Source organism: Hevea brasiliensis, chromosome 17, assembly GCF_030052815.1.
Source record: "Hevea brasiliensis isolate MT/VB/25A 57/8 chromosome 17, ASM3005281v1, whole genome shotgun sequence".
Lineage (NCBI taxonomy): Eukaryota > Viridiplantae > Streptophyta > Magnoliopsida > Malpighiales > Euphorbiaceae > Hevea > Hevea brasiliensis.
The window spans coordinates 3,342,571-3,364,742 of NC_079509.1; the positions used below are offsets into that span (position 1 = coordinate 3,342,571).

Sequence of the window (22,172 nt, forward strand, 5' to 3'; positions counted from 1 at the left end):
GCATATATAGGCTAGCTAGGGAGAAAGGAATCCGCCATGAATGCAATACAAGAAAGCCGTTTTATAAGATGCAAAGCTCAACAAGTGGAGAATGTTCTCAGGAAAAATCTCAGTACCAAGAATGCAGCTCCTATATGAAGTCTTTTCTCTTTTTACATACACAAGGAAACAGTTTTGAAGATCATTCCAAACGTAATCTCTCATTTAGTAAGTAATCTATTATATCTCTTTTTCTCAGAATAAACGATAAAAAATAAAATCTGTTTTCTTGTGTTTTGTTTTCCTTTTTCTGTCTCTGTTTTTTGATTATGCTGTTTTGCTTTTCTTTTAGTTTTGGGTATGTTAGTGTTCTTTCTTTGGCTTGCAGTGTGGTCTCCGTATGTTGGTTTCGTTAAATTCTGATTTTTTCACTTAATATGATTTTATAAATGAGTTTGCTGATGTATTTTAATTTAATATTCCTGTACTAAATTTTTTTTGAATTAATTATTAATGAAATATTTCACTTATAAAAAAAAGATAAAAATAAAATCTAATATATGGTGGAATATCATTTTGTTATTAGGCTTTTATTGAATATACATGCAATACTATAGGAAGAGAAAATTAAAAAAAAAAAAAGAAAGCTGGGTTGCTTTATCACAGCAATCCTGAAGACGTCGAAGTGGACAAATAAGTGAATTTGAGAGAGAGAGAGAGCTAAAAGTCGGAGAAGATGACGACGGAGGAGGGGGTACTGGTCTGCAACTTGTCTGATAGCGAGTTTGATATAATAATGTTATAAATTATAAACAAACAAAAGAAGGCTTTCAATGCGCAGACACGGCATCTCCGTGCCTACTATGATCATCAATATATATATGTGTGTGTGTGAATTTCAATTGTATGTCTTTTTTTTTTTTTTTTCTCAGTGGTTTTTGGGGGTCACCACCGTGGCAATACATGGCAGAGTGGAAAGAGTAATTGCGGATTCAGCATAGGAATGCGTTTCCATTTAAAGGGCAACCATTATTTCGTTTTTATCGCAATCAATTTTCCTTCTAATGAATACAACTTTTCCTTCTCACCTATCAATTTTCACATTTACCATCTTCAACCACCATCTCTCTCAGCAAGCCAAAAGAAAAAACCACCATCTCTCTCTCTCTCTCTCTCTCTCTCTCTCTCTCTCCATTGCTTTCTGTGCTTCTAGACTCACAGTTGCTAACGGGAATTTAGCTGAACCAAACTTAATCATAATGTAACTGTGTATATATGTTCCAGTTATCATGTACGTAGTTCTGTTGCTTGCTTTTTGTACTAGTCTCGAACCCAAAGTTTAAGTTTTCCAATGTTACAATTGCTAGAGATTCCGTTCTCCTCACATCCACAGGAGCTGACTTCAGGTGCTATTATGATGTATCAGCTTCAGCCTCCATATTAATCTCTCACTCTCATCATTATCTTTCCAAGGAACTTCTCTCTTTTGTTTAACCGGTTATTTTAACCTGCCTCCTACTCAATTGCATGTCAACCGTGGACAAGGTATATATATGGACATCAAATAAATGAATGATTGTCACATATTATGAGTGTTTTATACTTGATCAATGAATATATTACATGTATCCCTAAATGCGCTACACTTGTGATACATAATTGTTATTAATTTTTTTAGTGCGATGCTCTATATGTAGCAAAAATCTTTCCAACACATACAGGCTTCAGGTCTTACGTGAAATAGCAAAAGCCATGCAGCATTCCAGTTATTAGCTAGTATATTATCCTAGTGTAGCTCATCTAGCTGAACTGCATTTGACCATAGCTATATATATATATATATATATATATATATATATATATAGCTGAAAATGAAAGTTAAGCAGAAAGGATCCATTTCATTTTGGACAGATTCAAAAGAATTCATGATGGTTTTCTACACACCATCTAATAATCTTACTTGGATAATGGATGTTGTAGCCTGAACCAATTAATGATGGGTTATATTGAGTATCTTTATGTGCATAAATACATATAAAAGCAGGCAACTTCATATCATTTAAAGCATACTAGGCCATATATGTGAATGTGAATGTGGGACAAAATTTAAAAACAAATATTATCAGGAAAAAAAAAAAAAAAAGCAAGGAAGAAGAAGAAAAGAATTAATACGCTGGGACCTCCACAGCTTCATTTAATTGTCAATCTCTGAAACATCATTTACTAGCACCACGAAATATATGAGCAAAACATTACTCCACATTTACGTTCCTCATTCTCTCTCTCTCTCTCTCAGTACCCCCATGGACTCCGTCGTCTCATTCGTCGGTTATATATTGTCAAAATTATAGGCGCAGTCTCGGGACTTATGCAGCCGGAGCACCGATCGGACGGATGAATAAGCAAGAATTAATGGGGACCCACTAACTTGATTGCATTATAGATTTCTATGTCCCATTCTTGATGTCATGTCCCCATCCTGCCCTAGACCCGTTGGGGGGCTAGACTTTAGTGCAGCTCCCCCTTCCCACCCTCCATTTAATTCACTTTGTATGCAAAATCTTCTAGTGCTATCTATTGCTGGCCATTGAAGTAAGTGTCAAGCATATTGTTGTTTCACCAGGTCGACTTCATCATGGTCCCTAATTCAAGGGTCCTACTCCCCACAATGCAAATTCGTTTGTTTTTTTCTTTTTTTTTTTTTTTGTTTTGCCTTGCTAATATTATATATAATGAATTTTAGATATTAAGTTTATAAATTAACTATAATAGTAAATGGCTAAAATTCAAATGAAATTATGAAAACTGAAAAAGATCAAGAGTTAGCCTGATTCATAGATGGGATTACTTTCTAGCTAGTATCTATGTTATATTGGGTTCCATTTTAGTGGACAACACTTAGAAGAAGTAATTTGAATGCACAAATTATTCGTGGAGTGCTTTTTTCACTTGTCTAAAAAGATGATGAAATAGTTAAGGTGCATACAAAATTGGCCTAAATATTATTTAATTGTAAATGAAAAATATTTATCCATTAAATATAAAACCTGTTCAATAAGGCTTAATTTGATTTGGCCCGATTGTTGAAAACATATCACTGACAAATTCAAGTTTGAATTCCCACCCTAAATTCTCTTACTAAAAAAACAGCCAATAAGAAGTATAATAAATAGCAAAGGTGTGTTACCAATGACTGTTGGAAAAATGGAAGAAAAAGAGAAAACAATGACTTGAAATATATATATATATATATATATATATATATATATATATATATATATATATATATTCTTTATTACAAAGCAATGAACTGAGGAGCCCCTCAACATTGGTGCATGGAACCTCCCAATAGCAAGAAGTTGGAAATTTGGCGGCAAAGTTTCGAAGTCCCATCCCAGGACTAGCGTTGTTTTTTGACATTTTCACTCAATGGCACAAACTATAGTCACCCTGGTTAGCAAGTTTTCCCTCGTTATTTTGGACGCAGAGACAGGGTCTGGCCTGGCCCCTTTAAGGTGTGCCCACCATGGCAGAATAGTCTTTGTCGGAGTTTTGCATGGTTGAATTAATAAAATGGGACAAAGTTTGTTGAACCTATTTTCTCTCAAATGCGCAACATGCATGCGCCCTACACAAACGCCCATAACTATATGCTGCAAATGCGGAGAAAAGATGCCCACATGCATACACAGCTTCTCTCCAATACAGAACAAATTTTAGAGTCACTTGGCTTTTTGGTGATGCTGACCTATGAGCTTTTTGAATTGGTTGGCAAAATGTAAATGCTTTCATCTTCGGCTCCTGTAGGTCCACTTCTTGATTCAGGAATGTCTGGACATCTGGGACCTTTATATATATATATATATATATATCTTTTTTTTTAGACACATGCTAATTCAAATCACATTGATTTTTCCTTATTAAACTGCTTATTACTTGCCAAACTTTATGAAAATGGCATCATGAATTAATCACGGCTTATCATACAACGTGCCCGTTAAACACTTGAATTGCTCAGGCCCAAGAGACAGAAACAAGAAGTCCACCCACCCAGCCAGTGAAGAGAGGATATTCTTTGTCCTTTTTCGATATTCTTAATTTTTGTTCTTTCAATAAGCTTATGAGCATATTGTTTTTCCTCAGATATTAGAGTAAATTTTGTGGGAGAAGCAGAATGAGATTTTCTCAAATATTACTCTTTTAATGGAGGTGTTACGTTTCTTTTCGAGTGAACTGAGAAGAGAATTAAGCTTTATATCTGTGCACACAAATTGGAGATGGACTGCTCCATTCAGTTGTTTAATGACAATTCTTTATTTTCATTCCCCTGCCCTGGTTACACAGGCCACCATCTAGATAGCCCAACATTTTAATTCCAATATGTAGTTCTTGAATTTGGACCATGGACTGAATTCAAACCGTTCTTCATATTCATGCAGCCGTAACAATATCCTTCCATGTCTCTTTTTTCTGTGTTTGTAGAAAACATTCAAATGCAACTTGAATGACAATTTAATTTTTCAATTAATCATTAGATTAATAGCCATATAATTTAACTAACGACTTTTGATGTAATAATATTAAAATTATCATAAGACTATAAGGTTTCGTAAACCAAATCAACTAAAAATAGCTAAATAACTACTTTTAAAAGAGCTAAATAATTTAACTATTAATATCAATGATTTGATATCTACCACACACTCTTCCCCGGTTAATTAAAACAAAATCAATTTATAGTACGCAAATAGCAATCCAGACAATCCAATATGCCTTTTTTTTGAAAAAAAAAATGCAGGCGTGCAAGCAGGCTTCTCATCTCTGGTAAGTCGACCAAGCAGAACAGGGTTCACTTCACTTTTAATTATCCTAACTTTAATAAAAAAAAATAAAGTTTTTTATTTTTATTTTTTGAACTGAATAATAATTATAATGAATTGCAGAGAGATAAAAGCATCACTTCCATTTGACACACTTCTCGCTCAAAACAAATATTTAGAGGGGAAAAAATCGAAGACCAAAAAGTGCAAGACATTTTACACAAGGAGACGAGCTAATACTGATGATACAACATGCAGAGATCCTGTCACCACGAGAACACATGGGTGGTTCTCTGTTTTTCCTTTGAGAAACTCATTTGCAACTCTCAAGGAAACCCCTAATGATTTCTCAGCTGCTAATATGATTCTGCCATCTAGTTTCCTTGCAGGATAGACAAATCGATTCTTGAATAGTTCTTGGTACTCTGCCGTTCCATCATGAAGGGTATTGATGCCCAATTCTTCAGAAGCTTGTACCCAGTGGTCTCTCAACAAGGACGCCGTAGTTGTTCGGGATTTCCCTCCAGCAATGTCAGCTTCTGTTAGGAAGACAGCCTCTAATTGTTCATCTGGAAAAGGAGATGAATCCTAATCATAACATTCCAAAAAACTGCATGCTTGCTTCCCTACATTGGCAACACCCAACAAGGGTGTCCCAGATAAAGAATTGAGATGCCAAAGAGCTTGTCCATTCAGGAATAAATAGAATTTAGGTATCTGGTATGATATCATTTTAAATAGGAAAACCTATGGGAAGAAGAAAAAACATAAACACAAGAAATTAAAAGTTAAGAGCCCTCGACTAGGGTTGCATCCTGCACTTCTAGAGATTGACCAACTCGCTAGCATAACTCTTTCAGATTATGATTGTATGTTCTCAATTTTATTATTTAGACTGCTTCAGGGGACTATACCTAACAGAAATTCTCTTGCAAAAGCCCGATGGTCTTTGTCACTAGCCATTGCAACCACAAGCACCAATCGTGCCTCTGGAAATGCCATCCGTATTGTGTCAACCAAAGCTTTTGCAGATTCTTTAGTGTGAGCTGAAAAGGAATTTACAAATGCAATTAACATACAATATAATACCACCTAGGAGAACACGACTAAAGTGATAAAAATGGACCATAGAATTTACTATCTGGGGAAGGTTACACATTTAGGACATCAAGAAGAAGCAATAGCGGAAAATAAGAATTAACCTCCATCAAGCAGTATTGTAGCTCCAGGAAGTCCTAATACCTCAGCTTCTTTGGATGCTAGAAATTGACTTCTTCCAAGTAAGTAAGTGTTCTCTAAACCAACTCTAATAGATCCATCTGAAATTCCCCATCCTGTGCCATCCACAGAGTATGAAAAGAACTAAGTAGTAGTACACGTTAATAAAAAGCTTGCCTTGTCCATAAAGTATCCATTGGCAATTATTTACACCTAGCTGGACAGATTTATTTTCATCATCTCATAGTTTGCTCACAGTGCCAAATGAGCTAGGAAGCTCTTTTAAGGTAAATTCCGATTCAAAATGGAACAATAAAGGTCATTAACCTTGAATGGCCACTGCTAAAGTTCTAATAGTGGGCAATTTAAGGATAAAGCAGTATAAGCGTCAAATGACTAGGGCAGAAGGACCCCAATTATGTAGAAAAACCCAAATCAACCACTATTTTCCCAGTCATGTAGTTCTGTCCATTGTAATAGACTTCACATAAGTACCAAGGTCAAAGAAAACTTTGAGCTAAAGAATAGGCTAATAGAGATAAGCATCCTCCAGGACCTCCATCCAGAAGCAAAATTCAGATTGATTATCGATAGAATTCTTGAATGCTTCAACAGTTACAGTTCCAGAAAAACCGGATCCATTCTCAGGGTAGTCTTAAATGCAGTGCTATCAAGGCGAAAGGCGCTAGTAAGGCGACAGGGTACTCTGTCGCCTTAGAGGAGAGGTGAGGGGCGAGGCAAGAGCCTTTTTGAAGTGAGGCGCCCAGACATAGCATAGCCTAAATTATATATATATATATATATATATATATATATATATATATATGATCATTAAGAATAAACTGGTTAAAAGTATGATATTTCATATTAAAAGCGTGCGTGTGTACACACACACATACTTTTAACATAAAAATATCATACTTTTAACTAGTTTAATAAATAAAAATGCATACTTTTAACTAATTTATTCTTGATGGTGGCTTTATATATTGTCTTCAAGAAAAAAAAAAAAAAAAAGCATTCTCAAGGAGAAGAGGCAGAGTGTTGATAAACAAAAAAAATTGGGCAGCATAACGGCACGACACCATGAATTCAAGTGGTGAAAGAAGTATTTAAAAAAAAAAAAAAAAAAAAAAAAAAAAAAAAAAAAAAAACCCAAATGGGTGGGAGAAGGAGAAGATAGAAGGATGAAAAGCAAAAAATAAGTACCTGGATGCTTGGGAGTAATGGAGCTGACTCAAGAAGTAGAGATTTCATAGCTGGAATTGGAGTAAAAGATATATATATATATATATATATATATATATATATATATATATATATATATATATATGATCATTAAGAATAAACTGATTAAAAGTATGATATTTCATATTAAAAGTGTGCGTGTGTGTGTGTGCACACATACTTTTGACATAAAAATATCATACTTTTAACTAGTTTAATAAATAAAAATGCATACTTTTAACTAATTTATTCTTGATGGTGGCTTTATATATTGTCTTCAAGAAAAAAAAAAAAAAAAAAAAAAAGCATTCTCAAGGAGAAGAGGCAGAGTGTTGATAAACAAAAAAAATTGGGCAGCACAACAGCATGACACCATGAATTCAAGTGGTGAAAGAAGTATTTAAAAAAAAATAAATAAATAAAACCAAATCGGTGGGAGAAGGAGAAGATAGAAGGATGAAAAGCAAAAAATAAGTACCTGGATGCTTGGCAGTAATGGAGCTGACTCAAGAAGTAGAGATTTCATAGCTGGAATTGGAGTAAAAGAACATAGAAAACTTACCCGAGATAGTGAGATGTCATGGCTGGAGCTGGAGCTGGAGCAGAGGAAACACTAAAGAAAAAAGCAAATTTGAGCTTAAAATGAAAGAGGCGGTGCCTCTCTCGCCTCGGCGCCTAGGCGAGAGAGGCGCTCGCCTCTGTCAATCAAGGCGAGGCAGCGTCATCTCACCTCGCCTGATGCCTTTTTGCACCTTTAACAACACTGCTTAAATGTGATATAAGCATGGGAAAAGTAAGAGGAGTTAGTTAGCTATTTAGTTAATATCAGTAGTTATTTCTAAATACGAAGTCCTGCATTTGCTATTTATGAGCTGACTAGGAGTTATCATTTTTCTAAATAGGAAGTCCTTTACTGTATATATAGGGATTTTATGAGAATAAATTAAAAAAAAAAAGGGTTGAGCTCCTTAATGCTCATAGATCAGAAGGCTCTTTCTAAGGAGCCTTCACCATTTTGTTACCATACATGATAAAGAGAAGGGTAGGAAAACTAATAAACCTCAGTCAGGATTATACTTCAACTTCTGATTTCACCCTACAGCGCCCATGGATGCGATCTCAGACCAGAAGTTTTAACATCAACTATCAAATGAAAACTTCTGGTTTTACTTCAGAAAAGCTTAAAATAAAGCAAAATATAACAAACACGAAGATAAGAGTACACCTTGGTTGCGGACGCACAGTGCTGCACATGTTGCAGTAGCTGCATTTTGGAGTTGGTGACTTCCAAGCATGCGCATTTTCAAGTCAGATATCTCAATAAACTGCATACGTCAATATAATCATTATTTTGTAAAAACTTCAACATTGATAGATGAAAAAAGGCACAATTTACCAATGGCAATCTAACAAGATTAGAATAGATAAAGGTTTTAGTAATAGCGTTGAAAGAGTTAAAGATGTAAAAGCTTTAGGATGCCCAAGAAATAGTAATCTAACATACCAGATGGAAATCCCTCTCGACTTGAATCCTTATGTCACACAACTGGCATAGTCTACCATCAAACATCCTAAAGCCTTTAATGATAGTTTGGATTGCAGAATCAGATGCTGATATTACAGCAGCACGCATCAATGATGCCTTATTGCAAAGAATATGCTCAATATGAGGAAGAAAAGGCCCACCAAGTACTACCTGAAGATTCAAGCCACTTAAACACTGCAGAGTGTGATACAAACTAAAACAAAATAATGAAAAAGGTCCACAAGACCATTGAATTATGCAACAACAGAGTGATTTGCTCAATCAACAGTCAAAGATTTGCAAAATCTTTGCTACTCTAAGGTATGCACGAGTGAACACTATCTCATTGCTCTGCCACTTTAAGATACAGCATTTATTGATCTTATTATTTCAGTTATTTTATCAACCATAATATTTGGATGAGGAATACTAATAAGCCAAATTTGCTTCATCTACGAAAGCATTTATACATCAGGTTTTTATTAGCAAAAGCATGAGGGAGTTCCAAAAAAAGTATAAATATCAACAAGCTGCCACCAATTAAATCAGCACTAATTATAAGTGAGAGGAGAATCACCTAACTGGACGACCATGCTTAATTATTCCAGCCTTTGCCATTGCAATGCTTTCTAGAGAACCCCCCAGTGCCATCAAATGTTCCTGACCTATACTAGTAATGACTGATACAGCAAGTCCAGAACTACAAATTATATTTGTAGCATCTCGAGCACCTCCAAGACCAGCCTGTTACAAGAAAAAAAAATGTATTGACATTAAAAAGATACACAGGAGGAAAGCAGCCATCCAATTACAAATTAATATGAATGAAACATATCATATGACTTAACATTCCAAGAAGCACAATGATATCGCATGACACATTATTCAAATACAAAAACATTTACTTTAAAATATAATTACTAAAGAAGAAGACTAGGAAGAGAAAACTAATAACCTCAATAACTGCAATGTCAATATTCTCTTGAGCAAACAGGGAGAATGCAATGGCAGTAAGAACCTGAAAAATTAAGTTCAGATAATACATCATAAGACTGCATAAAGGAGAATTTCACATCATTCGCACGAGTCATTATGTATAAACTAAACCTGAAACACAACACAAAACGATCAACTTTCAAAGAATAAACTTCAAACTTAAACTATGTTATGGTTGTCACAATGACCACAAAATGCAGTATGAAATTAAATGAACGGAAAAATAAGTATGATAATTGCACATAAAGAAATTAAATACGCTAAGCAATCCAGGCCCAAGTCTTCAAGGGCAATTTGACATCTAATTAATGCATCAGTATGATAATTATTCCATTATGTGCTCCTTTTTAACTACAGTATTTACCTAATCTATCTCTTAGTCTCTTCAATAAAATAAATAAATAAATTTCCACCATAAAGGACAAAGGGGATGCAACCCAAGTACAAAAGACCAGACCTTTAAGCATTATAATAACAAAGAATGATTAGGCAAGTGGATACCTCAAAATGACTCAAACATCCATTTTCTAGTTGGATAGCCTCATCAAGCTTCTGCCTAATCTGATGGAAATGACAATTTAATGCCTTTGCTGACACCGGCTCACCAAATTTTCCCATTGCAATCCGCTCCCTTATAGTTATAATATGGGGGCTGCATATACAAAATGAAGTTTGTATGAACATAAAAAGCTGCAATAACACATGTAGTTGACTCCAAAATGCAACAAAAAATTTCTTTTACGCTTTTCATTACAATTCACTAAATTACGGTCCACGCACAAAACTAAAGAAAACGCAGGTGTGGTAGGAAGCTCATACCTAGAGTAACAACCAACTGAATAGCCTTCTGCCCGTAAGATGTTAGAGAGAAAGGCGGCAGTTGATCCTTTTCCTTTGGTCCCGGCAATGTGGATGGCCTGAGTTCAAAAGCAAAAAGAAATTGCTTCTTTTGTAAATAATTGAAAGCGGAGTCCAATGAAAGAAATGCAATATAAGCGGAAGGAAAAGAAACTGGAACCTTAAACTTCGACTGCGGATTCCCCAGACGGTCCATAAGCCGCCGCATGCGACCAAGATCAAAGCCATCGTCTGAGTCTGTACCCGCGTCCTTGGGAACGCCTGATTTCTCATAGTTCTTGAGAGAATCCAAGTAATCAATGAAGTCCTTGAGCTCTGGCTCCTCTCTGTACGAAGAGAATAACTGCTTAAACCCTAAACTCCATAGACTCAGAGTTCCTCCACCATTCGCATAGACCAAGGCTTCTCTCCTAGTGTAGGCAATGTATTGGCACTGGCTGAGCAGTTGTAGAAATCTCATCTTTCTGTTAGGGCATCGTTTTTGTTCATCAAATGAACAAATATCAAGGGTTAATAAGTTTAAATCACCTACCCCATAAATGGATTTTCTTTAGAATTACAGAGACTGGGCGCACAAGAGAATAATTATAGGGGAATTACAGCTAGGAAATGACTTTTAGCGACAGAAAAGCAAGTGCCTAATGTTCTGCTACAGAAACCGACCTTCAACGATTCAAAATCGCAGAAATTTTACCGCACTAATAATTCCATTGCTCAGAAATCCATAAGGTACAGAGTATGCATTTATTATCCTAAATCAAGAACTAGCATCTTTGTCCATGGAGGTCACGGCAACCACTAGAAATCAAGCAAATGCATCTCATCATCATCAACAAGCATACAACTAAAGCCAAAATCCACGGAAAGCAGGCTGTATACAGGCAAAAATCTATAATTAAAAGAAAAATACCGTACTTGAACGACAAGGAAGACTGACCGTCGTGGTCGACGAGAGGTAGATTGCAGCACGGGAGGGGGCGAGAAAGAGGCGGCTGTGGAGGGAAGGGGAAATAATTAAATTATTTTTTCATCCTTATATTATTATATAATAAATTAGAAGAACAGGAAAGGAAAAAGTCTAATCATCAACAGACCGAGTTATTATCAGCGAGTTACGAGTTAGGTGATTAGCTTGATGAGATAATTTTGTCTTATTTCAACTCGATTTTATAATAATTAAATATTATTTTTATTTAATAGTGTAATAAATGATGCAAGAAATTATCTAATAATCCATTCCATTAAAATGAAAAAGCTACATTTTATTTATATTTGTATATTTTAAAAATTTATAAAAGAAAAGAAGACTGTTAAAATTTAAATCTTAATTTTTTAAAGATATAAAACAGTGGTTCAATCACTGAACTATTGGGAAGACGTCCTTGAATAGGTTGCCAGATAGAACCAGCAATAGATATATATTCCTTAATCACCATTTAGCATGTAATTAAAAAGAAATTGAAGAAATAATAAGAACAGGCTGGTCTTTCATTTTCTTTTGTACACCACAGCTTGGATTTACAAGGAAACTTAAAAGGAAATTTGAAGGCCACATGGGTTTGTGGGTCCTCTAAAGTTGCGGGTAGACCCCACATTTTCACCGAGGGAATTTTATATATATATATATATATATATATATATATATATATATATATATATATATATATATATATATATTAATTATAGTAAAGGCTATAAATAACACAATGTCCTCTCATCAACAATATTCACCAGCAATCCACAACTCTAGCTGTCGTCTTCATTCTCCTATTAATTATATAATTTACTCACCTCTCTCACTTTATCCTTTTTCAGACACAGAAGAAATGGCCTTTTGTAGGTTTTCCTTTGGAGTTTTGGTCACCATTGCTGTTCTTTATGCCATTATCTTGCCTTTGGCTCATGCCCAATCCCCTGCTTCTGCTCCTTCCCCCACAAGCGACGGTAAGCCTTTATCTCTTCTTCCAATTACTACGTTAAAGAGGAAAAAAAGTTCAGATTTTTGGGGAAAAAAAAAAGTGAAATAGGAAATAGAAAAGCTAACCAAGAAGTGGTGGTTTTTTGGTAATTTTAAATGCAGGCACCACGATAGACCAAGGAATAGCATATGTTCTAATGCTAGTGGCATTGGTGCTCACATACCTTATTCACTGATTCAACCTTCAAAAATGGTCATAATTAGCTAGCTAGCTTCATTCGATTTTTGAGGTTATGGGTGTACGCCTAGCTATTTGGGCATTGCATTAACTCTGTACTTTTGATTTATTATATTAATTTTCTTATGATCATCTCCTTTTTTGTTTTATTTTTTTAATTTCTTCACTCATATTATCCTTTAATTAATTATTTAAAGTTTGGTTTTGCCATTTACTTTGTTATTATTTTTTAAAATAAATTTATTTTAAAAATTACATATAATAATAAATGGACTATTAAAGTTTATATATTCAACTTGTAGATTAATGGTTGAAAAACAAAAACAAAATAATGATTTCAAGTATTTATATAAAAAATTCTAATATATAATATAATTTCTCCACTTTCATGATATAATAATATTTGGAAAAATTTAATAAGTAAATATGTAAATATGTGGGTTTATAAATTTATAGCCATTTTATAATTCTTTTAAATATAATCATATTTATCTATTTATTTAAATTTTATTTATTTATTTATTATTTAATGTTAAATTTCTAATATCTAGATTTTGGGTTGGACCTAAGGTAGAACTGACTCAATCCGTGAAATGCAATTATTGGCAATTAAAAAAAAAAAAAAAAAAAAAACCTGGCTCAATCAAATTTAAATTAAATCGATCAAATTCACAATTGATTCAAACTGTCTTTAGCTGAATTAAAAATTGAATCAGACTGATTTTGATTCAATCTAACCTACTTTTAAATTAAAACAAAGATTTTCACCTTTAAAAAAAATAAAAAATAAATAAACATTAAATTTAAACAAATTAAATGAACTAAAATGGTAATCAAACCCAACCATTCGAATTGAAACTTTTTGTATGGTATACTTAAGATTATGTTTAGTAGAGTGCAACCATTTATATAATAAAATCAAAATTATAATATAATGTAATTATTATTACATTATTATGTTTTATTGTAAGATAAAAATATAAATAATATAATAATAATTTTTATTTTAATATTTAATTTATTTATAATATTAATAATAAACGATAATAATTGTAAAATAAAAATTTAAAAGTAATATAATAATTTTTATTTTAATTTTAATTTATTTATAATATTAATAATAAATAGTAATGATTACAATGTTCGACGACTAAATGGTGATACCAAAGCAAAGTGAGAGTATAAGTAATGCCCATCACAAATACTAGTTGTAGTGATAATCACAATGGCAAGGTGAAAATAATGATAGCAATAGTGGTCAAACAGTAATAATAAAGATAGTGTTTATATATATATATATATATATATATATATATATATATATATATATATATCAAAACTAATAATCATAATTGCATCCAAAATCATCACATTATCTTTAAATATGATTAATACATTATATAATTATTGTTCTACTATCATAAAATATTTTATGTTACTAAATAACATAATCAAACTTGTAATATAATACCAAACATAATTTAACTTATTCGGAAAACACTACATAATTATTTATAAATCTCCTATACATAAGAAATTACTCTTCTAAAAAGGTCACTTAATTTTAGTGCGCACAAATTAACATGAGAATACTCTTAATCGGACAAAAAAGGGTAAGAATAAAAATGACACAAAATTGCAGTCAGTCAGATAAAAGAATTTCTGAACAAAATCCCGATTAAGGCTATCCTTGTACGTCAAAATCCATAACAAGCCTAACCCTAACTGCAAAAATGGAGCCACCAAAACACTTGCAAAAACTTCTGTTAATGTGAATTAAAAATTAAGAAAAAAAACTATTAAGGGAAAAAAAATTGTGAACTATCAGAAGTCACAGAAGTCCTATGTTAGGGAAATCTCCCAAATTAACAAAATTCCGGATCATTCCGAGCTGTACATTGGAAGTTCCCTGGAAAACAAAACTGGACAAAGATCCCAGACTTCCATCGTGCACTATCAGAACCCAACACTATCAGAACTGTATTCTCTTCTTTGCTTGCCACATTATTCATATGATATCCAGTGGCTAATTCTTCTCGTATACTTGTCACCAAAAATTGATTCAACAGACCCCAAAAAGAACGGATAAAGCAAAGAAAGCCCCTTCTGTTAGGAAGTTGCATACTGACGATGCAGAACATACTTCACAACTTCATAAAATGAAACCACAATCCCAACAGATGGGCCTGCACGACCAACTCGAGGACCAACACCTGTGAACAGTGCTTTCACTCCTCCATCCCTGATCCAAACAAAATTCAAAAATCACGTCATCTAAGAGATGTATGTAAATCCACAATGTTCAACAAAATAAATGGGAAATTTGGTTTGAGTGCTAGTTCAGCACTAAAATATTACAGGCAGCAGATTCAAGATAGAATATGCGAGTCAAGACAGTGGCATTATTATTATGATCGTGTAAGTGAAAACTCAAATACCATAGGGCACTATGAGGGGGTCAAAGAAATCATGTACAGGAGGATAGTCCATCCCTATTGCAATTTTTGTTCCTTTTTGGTACCTGCAACTGGAATAGAGAGATTCTGAATGTAATCCATCTACCCATGAATCGGATGACTAAAGCATCTGACTTTTAGTATTGTCCAAAACCTACATGGTAATATCCCAAACCCTTGCCTGCTCCAACGAATAACCACACTCAACATGGTTACCATGACAACCCAAACAGTTGAGCCCTCAGTTCCAGTTTTAATCTTAGGCCTTTATTTATAAAACACTTCATGTAGAATATAAGACAGTCTTTAGTATGTCTCATGCACGAAAAATTAAATGACTGAACATCACAAGGTCAGTTGGCCGATTTGATCAGGTGTCTTGCCCAAGTATGAGCCTCCGTGGAAGGAAGGCAGACATGAAACAATAGAATTCATATTCATAAAGTGAGAAAGGAAAGGTACCTCCAAATGTCCAACAATACTTGCCGTGTTGTCATCCTCAATGCCCTTACATGATCCTTCTGAAATCACAAGAAAGACATAAAACTTGTCAGATACTATCTGTCAAGAGAGAAGCTTATCAATCTCCATTTTCAATCACACTGTGATCTGGTTTGATCTTACTCTGCTTTTATAAAACCACAAGGACAAGAAATAATTTCTTACTCCATTCAAAATATCATAGAAAAACAATATTCAATGGGCCTTAAATTACAAAAAGGATCATAAAGAGCATCTTAAGATTCTTAACAGAAAAAAATGTTGGTGAACATCAATCCTAAATTTGCATGCCAAATGAGAAGGGGGAAGTTATAACCTCTATCTGTCTTCGCGTTTTGGCAACATCTAGAGGACAGGTAGCAGCGGCAGCAAGACTACCTGCAACAAAACCAGCAGAAAAGTTCCCTCCAAGAACACTTGCCACATTGGATTCGTCACCAGCCAAACTTAATAGTCTCCTCCTGATCTATATTAGCAACAAGAAGCAAATGTCATTTTTCGGCAAATACACAGCTTGCGAACACTAAATCATCTAAACACTAATAGCAGATTAAGGTAAACATCTAAAGTTTATTTACAGCACAGCCAAATAGTTAGGTTCTCACTGGCTCAAGGATTGACCAACAAATTGCAGAGAATGGAACATCACGAGCAAGCTGTGCCCCCATGCCTGTCCATAGCACGCGGTAACCTCCCACTGTTGCAAGCAAGTGTGACAACTAAATAAGTAAATGTTAACAACTTTTCATATATAAACAAGGAAGTGTTCTGATCCATAATCCCTCACTTTATGTTCTTCAATTAAAAGTTTAGCATCACAGAGAAATTCACAATTAGTTGACGTGTTTTGAGCTGCAAGCCTTTTTTTCTGTTTTTCTTTACCAACATAAATTAGCATGCATTTAGCTACAAACTAGTTTAAAATGACAAATTGGCTTTGCATATATTAACATGGATGCAAGATGTAATCTACATTCTTCCCAATAGCCACAGTCTGAGTCCTAGCCGAGACCAAAGCTTTTACTGGAGAGAAGGCCCTTTTCGCAATTATTTTTCTTTTCTTAGTGGTAGGAAATTTGATATAAAAGTTTATATTTTGGTAGAGTTGTTTCGCCCATTAGATATCACGCCATTATAAAATAGCCAGATGGATCAAAAGCCACACTAATGATAAAATGTCCTGGATGATAATAACTGTTATCTGTGTATTCATAATACTAATACCAGACATCTCAATTATTTACTTTTATTTCAAAGTCCAAACTACCCACAAGATGCAATACAAATAAGATCCAAAGCTATACTGGTAAAGGAATCAACTTACAGTTGTTTTGGACATTATTTGTGCTCCTGACATTGGAGAGGACCTCCAACAGAGTTTTCCAAACTCCGGGAGGTTTACCAATTTGGGCTGCTTTAAATGCCTACAATTGTAATAAAGTTGCGAAATAAGAAGCTAACATTATGCCATAAAAAAGAAAATAGAAAAGCGAGATATAGCAAAGATAGACAGGGATCAGCAACAAAACAAAGATGTTCTAAAACCATCAAATCAGTTCTCATACATAATGTATAGCACTGGAAACCACAGAATAAATCTTGAAATCATGGGAATTGTATTTTTGGTTCACCCACCTGCATGCGAGTTCTTGCAAGTTCAACAGGGTAACAAGTTGCGCAAGCTAAAGAACGTGCCAATGAACCTGCTACTAAAGGCACATATGGTGTTGCACCAGGAATATTCTGGGAGGAAAAATCCTCCATCCAATTACGAAACACATCATAGCATGGTAGGTAGATTCCCACCTGTTTTTACAGAAATAGGAAAGATGGTCAATAAAGGCATATCTAGCACATACCAATAATGCCACCTCTTGGCCCACACAGATCAAGAAGTTTACCGTTGGTACGGCCAAGGCCAGAGCAGCATTTGTGCCTCTCCATAGCCTAGCAATTCCTTCCTGAAAAGCACCTCCCAGTAAATAGTTGAGAGTGGACCAAATCTATAGGAAACTCAAATACAATGACTACTATGGCAAATAAAACCTAGAACAGAAAACACATCACAATCTTTTCGAGTCAATAGAGTATGTTGTGCTTGCATCTGTTCATTGAAAAATCACAACGCATGTCATCTGATTTGAGATGAACAACTCCCCACTTGCATGAAACATGTAGAAGCATTTCATCTTCTTGTGAAATGTGATTAACTGGCATGATCAAAATGATCCGCTTTAACATGTCACAGAAAGCAAAGAACACCAACCTGTCGTATGATTTTGTGGAAGACATCAAGAGTTCCTTTGTACTGAAAACAATCAGGGGGGCAAATTGATACTGTTCCATGAATTCCAGCACGGGTGCATGATGGTGAACACCTTAAATCAGCAAACATCTGAGACCAACATATGGCATGCAGCCACACGAAGTTAATGGAAAACTTGGGTAAAAGACAAAATGACAGCATTTGCCAACATAAACGGAAAAAAATATAAATAAATAACAATTGCAAACCATGTTAGGGCCAAAATATGCCATTCGACTGGTGATGTTACTTAGTGGGTGGGAGTAAGGAACCCCTGCAGCCTGCGCTTGCAACCTTGTCTGTAAATTGAGGAAATGAAGATGGTTTCAGCCTATTTTCAGAGCCTGAGAACAATTTATCTAGGCTATTCACAATATAAATTGCAATGCAGCGAAAAGAGTTAACAGGATTATCCCACAATCAGAGAACAAAATTGCATATAATTAAACAAAAAGAAATAACATACAATCAGGGAATAGATTAATAGCACAAACATTTATACAATTAGAGAAAAAAAAAATTCTACACATGAATATGGCATCGTGAATACCTTGGCAACATCAAGAGGGTTAACAATAATAGCCGATAAAAAGGCAGCACCAGCAGCAGAGAGAGCTCTTTCCCCAAGCCCTAAATTGCCATCGGTCTTACTGTTTGATTGTTGAGGCTGAGAAGCAGAGAAACCAGGCTCCGCTCCATCTACCACCAAGGATTCCGACATGAACAAATCGTGACCGTTGATTTCGACTCTTGATATTTGCTCTGCACTTACCCATGGATTCTGAGTTCTCTCTACCTCCACCATCTCCTTTGATCCAAAGCGGCCAAAGAGAGGATCAATCTGAGACAGAGAGAGTTTTCTTAAATAAAAGGAATCAAATATTTAGGTTTTAAAAGCATATAAAGCATTTTTCCAGATTCCTTGGAGAAGAGGGAAACATAAAGCAGGAAACGCTTACCAGAAAAAAAAAATAATCTTCCAGAGGTACGACAACGTTTGGTCACTGGTGACGTGTTGGTGTGATTTTGATTAGGGAAAAGGAGAAACGGATATTTCCTTCTATATTAAATCAAGAATTGATTTTATATATATATTTTTTATTATATTTTTTTAAATATATTATATATTTTTAATATAATTATATATTTACATATAAATATAAATTAAATATAATATAATATTATTTTAAAATTTTTTATTTATTTTAATAAATTTAATTATAAATACATTAAAACACTTTATAATTTTTAATTATAAGTATATTATTATATTATATATATGATTTTTAATTATATTTATATTTTATAATTAAAAATTATATAATTAATAAATAATAAAAAATATTATATAATATATATTTTATTATTATATTATATTATATAATATATTTAATTCTAAATTATATATATACTTTTTATAATTAAACGTTATATAATAGCTAAAAAAATGTATTATATAATATATTTTGTATAATAATATGCTTTTTTTTCTTATTGAACACTAATAATCCACTTAAAACTTAAAATATTAATTTAAATATTTTTTTTAAATAATCACATAAAATTATTTAAAGAATCAAGTGTGCATCAAATCAAAAAATTAATAATCAAACTAAATCAGAATTAAAATAATAAAAAAATAAATTAAAATCATACTTAAATTTTAATTCAATTTTAATTTTTAGATAAATTCTAAATTAGAATTAGAACCAGACACCCCCTAGTTAAAGCCACTAAGCTAATAAGCAAAATCAGTGCAAGTAGGAACTTAAGCCTTTCCTTAAATCGTCGAAGGTAAACAGAGCCCTAATTTCATACGTGGAAAAAAATTGGACATTGAATTTTGGAATAAAGTCTAATTTCTTTGTATTTATTTGAGAAGTTCAATTTAACTCAACTTTAATTTTTGGTTCAATTTAATCTATAAATTTTAATTTATGACTAATTTAACTTAATTTTGAGAAATATGTAACTCACTCATAACTTTAATACGTAAGTTAATTTTTTTTTATTTTTTAAATATTTATAAATTAATTATTTTTTAATATTAATTGCTTAATTAATTGTTTTTAATCTTAATTAACTAACTATAAGTTATTTTTATATTTTATTTTTTCAATATTAATTAATAATATGAAAAAAAAATTATATTTTTACTTTTATTTAATTATAATTTTCTAATTTTGAAATAAAAGCATGAAATATAAAATTCATATTTTTTCATTTAAATAATTAAAATTAATTATATAGAAATTTACAGATATTTTTTATATTTTTTAATTTAATTAATAATATTAAATAATAAAAATAATATTTTTATTTTTTATTTAAATAATTAAATAATATAAAAATAATATTTTAATATTAAAAAATAATTAAATATTAAAAAATAACACATATTAATTAATTAAACTAATTTAAACATAAATAAAAATTTATAAATTAAATTAAAATTAAAAAAAATTAAAGTAAATCTCTCAATAAGCACGCGCAAATTAAACTTATTCCGTTAAATTTTATTCTCCTAGGGCTTTTGTGGCGCTCATGACTTGGCGCGACTATCGGTGTGGGACCGTGCTGCAATACCACCGAACAGCTGCACTAATTTTATTTTTGTTTATTAAAAATTATTATACACTATTTATCGTAATAAATTATTATATTTATTAAAATTACGAGGAGTATCTATTTTTATAACTTAATATATCCCACAATTAAAAAAAAATAAAAACTTGTAAATATTAATTATTTATAAATAAAGTGAAAAAATTACCGGAATCTCATTTAAAATTACTTTCATATTTATTTTCTATATTTTTTACCATACTGTGTCAACCTTAAAGATAGTAAAATTTTAAAAATATTTTAATTAAATTAAAAAAAATTTGCAGAATAAGAATTTTGCACTTTTATTAATAAATTAATAATTTTTAAATAAATTAAACCTTTTTATTTAAATTACCACAATTTGTTAAATAACTTATTAATATCAATAAAAATATAATTATTTTTAGGCAAATAATTTTATAATAATCTTTAAAAAAAAATAATAAAAAGCATTAAATCATTGAAAATTTTAAATATTTAAATAAATATACATAATCAGCAATATTTTCAATGATTTAATGCTTTTTATCAATTTTTATTTATAAAAATATTTTAATTTTATTATAAATTATTTGATTGAGTCCTATAAATTAGGTTGTGGATAGATTCGCTCAAATTCTCAAAATTATTATTGCTTAGCACTAGGCCATATTCTTATCTCATTGCTAACGCCGATTCTAATTTCTTTCCCTTTGTAAATGATCTTTCCCTTTTAATACCTATTGATTTATTGACTTGTCAATAGGATTAAAATTTATCTATAAATATAAACTGCATCACAATGATTTATTGTAATTTATTCTATATATTATATTTTTTTCATAACATTCGTAATTAATATAACTAGATTTAGATGGCTAATTAATTTTGATTCAACATTATCCATTAATTTATAATTTATGGTCATTATTTTGTAACCTATGGCTTTAAATACCCAAATTTCGAATGTAAATGTAACAACCCTTACTCGTCTGCAGTGTAGTCGAGTAAGATGTGCTACATTCGGTGTTAGAGTACCATATCCTGTCTTGTCGTGTACAATATTAATTTAATATTTATTTAATTATATTATCTTACATGTAGAATTTTTTTTTTATCATATCTTATTTTCATGGAGACCCAGACAGAGTCTCTTTTATTTTATTAAGTGCATAGCGGGTTCCACTATTACCTATTAAAAACATTTTATATCTATTTTATATTCTCATACATTATCTCGTTGCTCATATCAATTTCCATGCATTATATTATATCATAACTCATATGATTTTTAGGAAAATAAATTTGATTTCATTCATATAAACTTCATACATTCATAAAAAATTTGTATACAATAACATACAATTTATTAACATTAACAAAATGATTTACATCGTTTACTCACATACAATAACCAAAATACAAAATTTAACTATACATGAACCTTACTAAAATGGACTGCTGAGGTGACAATCTACACTGTAGCAGATCTGATCAAAGTTCTATCTAAGCTCTACTGTGGCTGCTGGTGGTCCCAGTACCCAC

At 32.2% G+C, this 22,172-nt stretch overlaps 2 protein-coding genes across 8 annotated transcripts; both read right to left on the reverse strand.

The window, feature by feature from the left end:
• Positions 1 to 4,896: 4,896 nt before the first annotated feature.
• LOC110637511 (dihydrofolate synthetase) lies at positions 4,897 to 11,567 on the reverse strand. Of its 7 annotated transcripts, none has more exons than XM_021787651.2 (11): positions 11,539 to 11,567; positions 10,784 to 11,087; positions 10,585 to 10,682; positions 10,267 to 10,417; positions 9,725 to 9,787; positions 9,352 to 9,513; positions 8,749 to 8,940; positions 8,470 to 8,569; positions 6,002 to 6,133; positions 5,714 to 5,845; positions 4,897 to 5,368 (listed from the first exon to the last, which is right to left on the reverse strand). In XM_021787651.2, the coding sequence occupies exons 2-11, from the start codon at positions 11,081 to 11,083 to the stop codon at positions 5,016 to 5,018; spliced, it is 1,683 nt and encodes a 560-aa protein (XP_021643343.2). In that variant the 5' UTR covers positions 11,084 to 11,087; positions 11,539 to 11,567; the 3' UTR covers positions 4,897 to 5,015. The 7 variants fall into 7 exon arrangements, with proteins under 7 accessions (XP_021643343.2, XP_021643337.2, XP_021643342.2 ...); XM_021787645.2 differs by having other exon boundaries at positions 10,784 to 11,421; positions 11,539 to 11,559; XM_021787650.2 differs by having other exon boundaries at positions 11,534 to 11,558.
• A 2,838-nt stretch (positions 11,568 to 14,405) lies between these two features.
• On the reverse strand, positions 14,406 to 18,965 carry LOC110637524 (mitochondrial carrier protein MTM1). The gene is made up of 10 exons (XM_021787668.2): positions 18,592 to 18,965; positions 18,251 to 18,340; positions 18,003 to 18,131; positions 17,638 to 17,697; positions 17,372 to 17,542; positions 17,061 to 17,160; positions 16,342 to 16,433; positions 16,053 to 16,202; positions 15,698 to 15,756; positions 14,406 to 15,021 (listed from the first exon to the last, which is right to left on the reverse strand). The coding sequence occupies exons 1-10, from the start codon at positions 18,844 to 18,846 to the stop codon at positions 14,889 to 14,891; spliced, it is 1,239 nt and encodes a 412-aa protein (XP_021643360.2). The 5' UTR covers positions 18,847 to 18,965; the 3' UTR covers positions 14,406 to 14,888.
• Between the last annotated feature and the right edge of the window lie 3,207 nt (positions 18,966 to 22,172).

Bases quoted from the DNA above. Each gene is read 5' to 3' on its own strand.
- LOC110637511 (XM_058139303.1), bottom strand. The intron at 10,418-10,584 runs GTATGAGCTTCC...TTGTATATGCAG, and splicing joins TCAGTTGGTTGTTACTCTAG to CCCCCATATTATAACTATAA. The intron at 5,369-5,713 runs GTATAGTCCCCT...CTCCTTTTCCAG, and splicing joins TGCAAGAGAATTTCTGTTAG to ATGAACAATTAGAGGCTGTC.
- LOC110637524 (XM_021787668.2), bottom strand. From the start codon at position 18,846: ATGGTGGAGGTAGAGAGAACTCAGAATCCATGGGTAAGTGCAGAGCAA. The intron at 17,698-18,002 runs GTTGGTGTTCTT...GGTGCTTTTCAG, and splicing joins TCCACAAAATCATACGACAG to GAAGGAATTGCTAGGCTATG. The intron at 16,203-16,341 runs GTGAGAACCTAA...TTGCTAATATAG, and splicing joins GTTGGTCAATCCTTGAGCCA to ATCAGGAGGAGACTATTAAG.